The sequence below is a fragment of the Penaeus chinensis genome, chromosome 3 (genome assembly GCF_019202785.1).
Source record: "Penaeus chinensis breed Huanghai No. 1 chromosome 3, ASM1920278v2, whole genome shotgun sequence".
Lineage (NCBI taxonomy): Eukaryota > Metazoa > Arthropoda > Malacostraca > Decapoda > Penaeidae > Penaeus > Penaeus chinensis.
The window spans coordinates 27,479,169-27,489,168 of record NC_061821.1 but is presented as its reverse complement, the minus strand read 5'-3'; the positions used below and the strand labels follow the sequence as shown (position 1 = coordinate 27,489,168).

The following is a 10,000-nucleotide window of genomic DNA, read 5'->3' as shown; positions in this document are numbered from 1 at the left end:
AAGCACCCACAAGCACCCACAAGCACCCACAAGCACCCACAAGCACCCACAAGCACCCACAAGCACCCACAAGCACCCACAAGCACCCACAAGCACCCACAAGCACCCACAAGCACCCACAAGCACCCACAAGCACCCACAAGCACCCACAAGCACCCACAAGCACCCACAAGCACCCACAAGCACCCACAAGCACCCACAAGCACCCACAAGCACCCACAAGCACCCACAAGCACCCACAAGCACCCACACAGACCCACAAGCACCCACAAGCACCCACAAGCACCCACAAGCACCCACAAGCACCCACAAGCACCCACAAGCACCCACACAGACCCACAAGCACCTACTTGCACCTACTTCCACAAGCATCCACAAGCACCACAAGCACCCACAAGCACCCACAAGCACCCACAAGCACCCACAAGCACCCACAAGCACCCACAAGCACCCACAAGCACCCACACAGACCCACAAGCACCTACTTGCACCTACTTCCACAAGCATCCACAAGCACCACAAGCACCCACAAGCACCCACAAGCACCCACAAGCACCCACAAGCACCCACAAGCACCCACAAGCACCCACAAGCACCCACAAGCACCCACAAGCACCCACAAGCACCCACAAGCACCCACAAGCACCCACAAGCACCCACAAGCACCCACAAGCACCCACAAGCACCCACAAGCACCCACAAGCACCCACAAGCACCCACAAGCACCCACACAGACCCACAAGCACCTACTTGCACCTACTTCCACAAGCATCCACAAGCACCACAAGCACCCACAAGCACCCACAAGCACCCACAAGCACCCACAAGCACCCACAAGCACCCACAAGCACCCACAAGCACCCACAAGCACCCACAAGCACCCACAAGCACCCACAAGCACCCACAAGCACCCACAAGCACCCACAAGCACCCACAAGCACCCACAAGCACCCACAAGCACCCACAAGCACCCACAAGCACCCACAAGCACCCACAAGCACCCACAAGCACCCACAAGCACCCACAAGCACCCACAAGCACCCACAAGCACCCACAAGCACCCACAAGCACCCACAAGCACCCACAAGCACCCACAAGCACCCACAAGCACCCACAAGCACCCACAAGCACCCACAAGCACCCACAAGCACCCACAAGCACCCACAAGCACCCACAAGCACCCACACAGACCCACAAGCACCCACAAGCACCCACAAGCACCCACAAGCACCCACAAGCACCCACAAGCACCCACAAGCACCCACAAGCACCCACAAGCACCCACAAGCACCCACAAGCACCCACACGCACCCACAAGCACCCACAAGCACCCACAAGCACCCACAAGCACCCACAAGCACCCACAAGCACCCACACAGACCCACAAGCACCTACTTGCACCTACTTCCACAAGCATCCACAAACACCCACAAACTCCCCCCCAAACACACACACAAAAATGCATACACATGTATATATGCACCTGTTATCACTGTTCTTCTTACATTTAGTAACATATTTTTTATTAATATTAATTTTTATGAAATCTTTTATGATTTGTTAGTATTTTTAGAAATAGATTTTTAATATTATTTTCTCCATTCTTACCAGGAACAGGAGGAGTACATATCCCACTTGGAAAAAATAGAAAAACTGCGTAAAAAAAAACTGAAGAAGCGGCAACTATCCACAGACAGCTCAGAGGATTGTGCAGTGGAGGAGAGTACAGTTTACACAACACCTTCAGAAACAGATGGAACAGAAGGGGAATCCACACTGGAAGAGGAGGAAGATTCTCAGGTATATGAAAGGTAAGCAAAATGGTGGCTACTGGAATACCATGCAAAACAGGTCTGCATGCAAGCAGCAATCAGAACGGTATCATTTCAGTTTTTAGAAACAGAAAGCATGATATACAAGCCATATCCACTGTAATTTCAGTGGTTACTCGCCAAGGAGTTAACTGTTATTAGTCTTACTCTGATGTGATTTTTGGAAAGATTTTTTTTTTCATTATTGTTTGTTAGAGTTTTAATAATATTATCATAATCATAGTGTTGATGATAATGATAACAGTATTGATATTAACAGCATCAGAAAAAGTACATTCTTCCCCAAAATTCAAGGTGCAGTTGTTAGGGCTTACTAATTGATTCCTTGGTGAAGTCATCTGTGTGCAGAATTCACAAAATAAACTACAGTGGACAGACCAAAAACTTGACCAATTTGTTAAGCAGCCTGGAATCGAAGTGTAAGAGAAATCTTTTGTAGTTTCATAGATCGTGCCCGTATTGATTCAAGATTAAAGATAAAGAATGATACAGGATTAAAGATTGAAAATCCAAAAGAATGTCAGAGAATTTCATGATTATATGAGACTCTACAACTTTGTGAGAAATGTGTGAAAAAAGTCAAAAAAAATTCCGCATTCTTATTAGATGGTATGGTAAAGGCAAAGCAATAACTCTCAGTCGTGTTGGTGTAAATAAAAAGAAAAAATATAAAGGAGAAGAGCTTGTCAATTATGCTTGAAAGAACTACATTAATGCAATCTATCTTTTGTGTCTCAGTTGTTTGAGTAATATATTTTAAGCATTAATATTTTGGCTGTATTCATAGAATCCTTTTAATATTTACATGTTTTAAAGAAATATGAAGCAGCTGTCCTCCCCCCTCCCCCCCTCTACTCCAGTTATTATCCCCTACTGTCCCTCTAAATGTTTACTTCCTAAAACAGTTCTTAAAAAATGCTAATTATCAACTCACATCATCAAAACAAACCAAAAATGATAGAAGTAATTGATACAGTGTCTGTAACTTCTAATTTTCAGGTATTTTTCTCCCTTTCTCCCTTGTCCCATGCATATAAAATTCTCTAGATCTGCCAGTGCTGTACAGTTTAATTTTTTATTTTATTTTTTGAATTTGTGCAGTGAGCTTCAGGCTGCTGATGGAGCCCAAGTTGTCGAGAGAAGAAAGGGAAGAGGGAGAGGACAAGGAAGTAGAAGTAGAAGTAGAAGTGGAAGTGGAAATGGAAGTGGAAGAGGTAGAGGTAGAGGAAGAGGAAGAGGAAGAGGAAAAGGAAAAGGGAAAGGAAAAGGAAGAGGAAGAGGTCGATCCCAAGAAACACTTGAAGAGAGCCACACAGACAAGAATCACACAGAAAACCAGTCAGAGTTTAAGGATGGAGAGAGTTCTTACTCAGAAGAAGATATTCCCTTTAATCTGGGAATTGGTGTTAATGTATACAGAAGAAAACAGGGTATCACAAATCTTAAAAGGTCCCTTATTATGAAGAAGGTAATTATTACTTAATTTTGAGAGTCATAAGGATTAAAACCTTCATTACGTAAATTATGATATACTAATGACATACGTGTTTAATCTGATATATGATTTTTAGATTTTCTGTTGATTATGAGTGTATCATAAGATACCAAATATTCTGGACTTTATTTTTGCAATAAATATATTTGTCAAATTTATATTAGGTGTGGGAGAAGAGACGTCAGGGCAGTTGCCCAGATCGCACAAGCAAGAGACAGGCTAGGGTTTATCAGCCCCGAGCATCCAGAACAAGAAACTGCGTACGGAAGGAATTTTTGAAGCCCCCCAAAACCCCAAGGCCATGGGACCTTCCCCTTGATGGTCCCATAAAGGTGAAGCCCATGGTGTCACCTGACCAGACAGGAAGTGACATGGCTAATGAAGTAGGAGGAGAAACAGAAATTTTTGAGTAATGCAGTGGTATTATTCAGTTTTTAATTAAAACCAGGAAATGCCATCCTTTGGTTTCATCAGATCACACTGTGTCAGGAAGAATTCTTACATTATTCTTCATATAACATACAGTATTTTTCATATACTTACAGAAAAAAGTCTTTTATGGTTAAAATTTTGTTGTTTGTTGTTTTTTTAATGTAATATGCAATTTCATGCTTGATTTGTTATTGTCTCTGCCTGTGCCTTTGTTCATGTGTCTTTTGAGTCCTTTATTTAACAGTAAGAGATATATGAACATTTAAAATAAAATAAAGGATATAAAAATGTTCTATGAGGAGTGATTATTTTATTTAGATATTTGAGGAGCAATTATTTTTAAGAAAGTATTGTTATTTCTTTTTCATCTGAGGCACATAAAATAATTTGTAGTCTGTTGTTTTAGAGCGAGATGGTGAAGTATGTGTAAAATGTAGTTTTTGTATAAAAAGAAAAGTCAAATTTTGTGATGCAAAGAAAAATACAAAATTAAAGTATAGAAGAATATTATTTGTCATGTTCAGTTACAGATGTATGTAGAAACTTCTGTTTGTATGTATACAGTACATTTGCACATGTAGATATACATAGAATTTCTTTTTATATTTGAACATGCATTGTTATTCTCTAACTTTGTTTTGTAGGGATCAGGAAAACTCTTGATGAAATATACTTGTATAATGTTTTTTTTAAACATTTCAGTACAGTTCTATGAAGAAATGATTTGTTATCTATCTGGCACTTTGTTTGAATATTACATTATTCAGTTGAAGTTTTCCTTGAGTGTTGTGGCTATAATACTTTCTGCACACCTCCTAATCTGAAAATATTGATTTCATTTGAATGAGGGATGGAAATGTGTATTCTCTTAATAAAATATGGTATGAGGGGAAAAACAAAAATCAGCATTCCCACTGAATATGCTAGTAATCATGTTAACATTAATCTAATTTTGTCAGTATTTGAAGAAAAATATGCATGGAATAGAGTTATGCTTTTTATATATATTATTTATCTTCATGTTGAAAAACAAGGAAAAAAAAAAAAAAATACAGTGCCAGATGTTATAGCACATAAAAGTGTGAGATACATGCTTACCTTCTAGTGATTCGTATTTAATTTTGAAGCCTGCATAATTTCCAGCACTGTTACTGTGGAATTTAATTTCCACCCTGTTACTTGTGGATGTCATAGTGGGAGGGTCCAGGTATCCACAAAACCTTCTCCTGGACAGATATAAACTTTGTAAGGAGCAAGCAGCAAATAAGATAATGATGATTGCTTGTTCTTTCTTTAGTGTAGTTCATGAAGTGAATGATGGGACAAAAGTATTTTAATTTGTTTTTAACTGATTTCCAAATGAGTATACAAAGTATTTAGAATATGAAGGATCAGTGCCACTGAAACTTTTAGAATGTTTTACAAATAATATAAAAAGATTATTGTAAGGTCAATGCAATCACATATGAAATTTAAAAGTGTGTGTTTGCCATTTTGCTTACTTTTGAATTAGGTTATGCAAGTAAAAGCAAAATATCTTGAGTGATCAGAAACCCAGGTAATGTTAAAACTGGTTCACTTCCCTTTACTCTTCGTCTGTATTATTATTCATACATTCAGAAGTGAAAAACTGCAAACATCTTTAACTATCAAAAGTTTGTGTATTTCATGCCTCAGAAGAAAATCAAGATAGCGCCCCATTTACCTACAAGAGAAGTCCTATGATCCCGGGAACTTACCCTCCAATCAATTCCTTGGTTGTGGTGCCGTCCCAGATCTCGACGTAATCACACTTGCAGTCGGTGCACCTCTCCAGGGCGAACATCAGCCACGTGATCTTGATCTTGTAGCCCAGTGGTCTCTCTATAACCCAGCTGCAGTCTGTGTTGTTCTCGTATTTCCCAGACTCGACAGGTGCAAGGTAGCCCATGGAAGCAAGCATTACTGTTGTACCAAAAGGTGGTTAGATATTGTGCATACTCATCACCCTGCATGTGGTTTAGTTATAACAGAAATGATCTGAAGGTAGTCCAGGAATCTGAATAAGATGATTGTGTCAAGAAAAAGTGTGAAAAAAAAAACACTTGACACTCAAGTTTACATATAAGTCATTCACTCATGTGTATGCAACCAAACACAGATGTGCTCACTCACTCACTGACTCCTTCATTCACTCATACTCTCACTCACTCACTCACTGACACTCACAGTCACACTCATTCATTCACAATCGCTCATTCATTCACACATTCACTTCTCACATCACTCACTCATTTACAATCACTCACTCATTCACAATCACTCACTCACTCACAATCACTCACTCACAATCACTCACTCACTCACTCACTCACTCACTCACTCACTCACTCACTCACTCACTCACTCACTCACTCACTCACTCACTCACTCACTCACTCACTCACTCACTCACTCACCCACTCACTCACCCACTCACTCACTCACTCACTCACTCACTCACTCACTCACTCACTCACTCACTCACTCACTCACTCACTCTCACTCACTTAATCATTTATTCACTTATTCACTCTCACTCACTCACTCACTCACTCACTCACTCACTCACTCACTCACTCACTCACTCACTCACTCACTCACTCACTCACTCACTCACTCACTCACTCACTCACTTATTTACTCCCCCCCCCCCCCCACACACACACACACACATTTACCTTGATTCTCAGCACAAGTTGAAGGAGCATCTCTGCTAGTTCTCGCGCCTGTAATGTGATCAAACAACTAATAATTACCATAATTTTTACACCAGTAATAAGTATCCTCTATAGAACCAGTTCTCCAGAAAAGAAGTTTAAGCGTCGTTCCTCAAGGCCTTGTTAAAAATCGTACCTCCTTTGATGAACGTCTGGATGTTTTCTAGCATGGTCTTCACGTGTTCAATGTCTGAGCGTAGTTGTTGAGCCACGGCAGTGAGGTTGTTGTTGGCGTCTTGGCTCACTGCTGCGATTTCTGACATGAGTTCTTCCATTTTGACGTTTGTTCCTGCGAGAGATGTGTTTGCGTAAGTGTGTGGAGCTTACTAAGGGAAACGTTTGCGAAAGGGCGTGTGATACTCACGAGATGAAACGTTTGCGTAAGAGTGTGGTACTGACGAGATGAAACGTTTCCGTAAGGGTGTGTTATACTAACGAGATGAAACGTTTGCGCGAGGGTGTATGAAGCAAACGAGGAGAAACGTTTGCGTGTGAGTATGTGAAGCTAAGGGGGAGTAATAGTTGCGGAAGAGTATGAAGCTAAAACGTTTGCGTATGAGTGTGTGAAGTGACGAGGAAAAGCTTTTGAGAAAGAGTATGTGAAGCGAAATAGGGAAAACGTGTGTGAAGTAATTTGAACCGTTGGGAACTATTATGAGTTGTTGCCTGTACTTTTTCGTTGCCAAATGGTGTATGGCGGATTGTACTTTGGAATGTCTCTTGTGTGTCTTTTTGTGCGTAACTACATATTAATTTAGCCTACAGACATACCATCGTATACAGCCAACAAATCCCGCTTTTTGGCACCAACTTATTTCCCACCGTGAAATATATGGATTTCCCGAGAGAGCCGATCTACTTCCCAAGATATTAAAACGGAGGAAAACTAACTAAATAAAGTTCAGAATACAGACTAATTTGAGCATCACACATTGGCTGTCCTTTCTTTTATCTTTTTGTGTCGTTCCCCTCTCTCTCTCTCTCTCTCTCTCTCTCTCTCTCTCTCTCTCTCTCTCTCTCTCTCTCTCTCTCTCTCTCTCTCTCTCTCTCTCTCTCTCTCTCTCTCTTCTCTCTCTCTCTCTCTCTCTCTCTCTCTCTCTCTCTCTCTCTCTCTCTCTCTCTCTCTCTCTCTCTCTCTCTCTCTCTCTCTCTCTCTCTCTCTCTTCCTCTCTCTCTCTTCTCTCCTCTCTCTCTCCTCTCTCTCTCTCTTCCTATCTTCTTCATCTCCTCTTCTGTCCACTTATCCCTCCTTCTCCTTCTCCCACTTCTCCCTTCTCCCACTTCTCCCTTTTCTCTCTCTCTCTCTCTCTCTCTCTCTCTCTCTCTCTCTCTCTCTCTCTCTCTCTCTCTCTCTCTTCTCTCTCTCTCTCTCGTCTCCCTCTCTCCCTCTCTCCCTCTCTCCCTCTCTCCCTCTCCTCTCTCCCTCTCCCTCCCTCCCTCCCTCCCTCTCTCCCTCTCTCCCTCTCTCCCTCTCTCCCTCTCTCCCTCTCTCCCTCCCTTCCTCCCTCCCTCCCTCTCCTCTCCTCTCCTCTCCTCTTCTCTCTCTTCTCTTCTCTTCTCTTCTCTTCTCTCCTCTCCTCTCCTCTCCTCTCCTCTCCTCTCCTCTCCTCTCCTCTCCTCTCCTCTCCTCTCCTCTCCTCTCCTCTCCTCTCCTCTCCTCTTCTCTTCTCTTCTCTTCTCTTCTCTTCTCTTCTCTTCTCTCCTCTCCTCTCCTCTCCTCTCCTCTCCTCTCCTCTCCTCTCCTCTCCTCTCCTCTCCTCTCCTCTCCTCTCCTCCTCTCCCTCTCCCTCTCCCTCTCCCTCTCCCTCTCCCTCTCCTCTTCTCCTTCTCCTCCTCCCTCTCCTCCCTCTCCTCCCTCTCCTCCCTCTCCCTCCTTCCCTCTTCCTTCTCTGCCCCCCCCTTCTCTCTCTCTCTCTCTCTCTTCCTCTCCCTCTCCCTCTCTCTCTCCCTCCTCCCCCTCTCCCTCCTTTCCCTTTCCCTCTCTTTTCTGACGCAGTTCTTTCGTCATACGCGCGTCTGCCAGATATTGCCGCCCCGGTCCCCTTCCTTATTAGAAAAAACAGCTTCACGACAAGATAATCCACAGGGGAAGTTCATACGCACTCGTGACGTAGATTAGAGAGGACAACAGGAAGAAGAGAAGAGATAAGAAAGGTGACCGGGAATGAACCCATTTTTTTTTTTTCTCTAGAGGTATTTTATCACACGTATTATGATTTGGTTACGATTCTGTTTGAGGTGCATGCGGTTTTCCCGGAAATATTGGCCTCTGCAGCTAAGACTGTTATGTTTCATTTTTTTCCCTGAATGCAGAGTATATTTACCAGCCAAAATATACTTTGAGACGGAGGTAGAGGCCCAATTAAGGGTATCTCTCCTGCCTTGGCCCCCAGCCCTCGCCTCAGCTAATTTTGCATGGTCTTTTCTTCTCCCCGTTTCCTTTTCCTTTTCTTCTCCCCGTTTCCTTTTCCTTTTCTTCTCCCCGTTTCCTTTTCCTTTTCTTCTTCATCGTCCTCTTCTGCCCACTTAGCCTAACTGTTAACTTATTTTACCCCTTTTCACCAGAATAGAATGCTATATGACCTTTGATGTTCAGCACGTGTGTTTGTTTTAACCATTAACCATATATACGTACACCCCCCCCCCCACACACACACACAAATACACATGTAATACCATATTAGTGTTCAAAATATTTATAATAGTATTGATAATTATGATCATGATAATTCTAGCGACAGTGATAATAATGATGATAATAATCCAAACAGTTCTAATAATATCTATACTAATAATGGTTAGTAATGATAATAATAATAATAATAATAATAAAAATAATGATAATGATAATGATAATAATATATAATAAGTGGTAATGATAATAATAATGATATTAACTAATAATAATGATAGTAATAATAATAATAATGAAAAAAAAAATAAAAAATGATAATAATAGTAGTAGTAATAATAATGATAACAGTAACAATGGCAGTATCAACTACAATAACGACGACAACAATAATATGAGGGCAACGGAATACCCAATACCCAACGCAGCCAGGTTCTCCCTAACCACTAGTTCCTTAGCGCATTTATTTTGCTTTTAACCATTAACCATTACTTATTCCCTACCTCGTCCCGATCCCCTTCCCCTTCCCCTTCTCCTTCCCCTTCCCCTTCCCCTTCCCCTTCCCCTTCCCCTTCCCCTTCCTCTCTCCCTCGTCTTTTTTTTTACTTTGGATGTGACGAATACTGCGACATATGTGGGCGACGTGTGGAAATATACATTAAGCTGCAGGTGTAGTTGGACTTCTGCTCCTCACGATCCCATGCATGAACGTAGAATATTTGCTGTAGTTTTGTTGCAGTTTAATAATAGATCGATTTCCCTAATTTAAAGTGTATTTTGGTGACTAGTTTTTAAAAAATTCTATAGTATATTAATGGTCCTCGATTTTTTTTTTATATCGTTACCCCCAGCAGTGATAGAGCACCATAAT

General features: G+C 41.8%; 2 protein-coding genes across 3 annotated transcripts in view; one reads left to right on the top strand and one right to left on the bottom strand.

Moving 5' to 3' along the window:
• Positions 1 to 4,269, top strand: part of LOC125041072 — a 5,019-nt gene extending 750 nt beyond the window's left edge. The window contains exons 3-5 of the mRNA XM_047635827.1: positions 1,612 to 1,811; positions 2,934 to 3,300; positions 3,492 to 4,269. Coding sequence (XP_047491783.1) covers positions 1,612 to 1,811; positions 2,934 to 3,300; positions 3,492 to 3,740 — 816 coding nt within the window. The 3' untranslated portion in view covers positions 3,741 to 4,269. The remainder of the gene's footprint in view (positions 1 to 1,611; positions 1,812 to 2,933; positions 3,301 to 3,491) is intronic.
• Positions 4,270 to 4,422: 153 nt separating this feature from the next.
• Positions 4,423 to 10,000, bottom strand: part of LOC125042246 (cubilin-like) — a 7,040-nt gene continuing 1,462 nt past the window's right edge. For both annotated transcript variants that reach the window (XM_047637777.1, XM_047637787.1), the window contains exons 3-7: positions 6,634 to 6,786; positions 6,459 to 6,506; positions 5,499 to 5,703; positions 4,858 to 4,985; positions 4,423 to 4,579 (exon numbers count right to left, since the gene is read on the bottom strand). In XM_047637777.1, the coding sequence (XP_047493733.1) occupies positions 4,575 to 4,579; positions 4,858 to 4,985; positions 5,499 to 5,703; positions 6,459 to 6,506; positions 6,634 to 6,786 (539 nt within the window). In that variant the 3' untranslated portion in view covers positions 4,423 to 4,574. The remainder of the gene's footprint in view (positions 4,580 to 4,857; positions 4,986 to 5,498; positions 5,704 to 6,458; positions 6,507 to 6,633; positions 6,787 to 10,000) is intronic.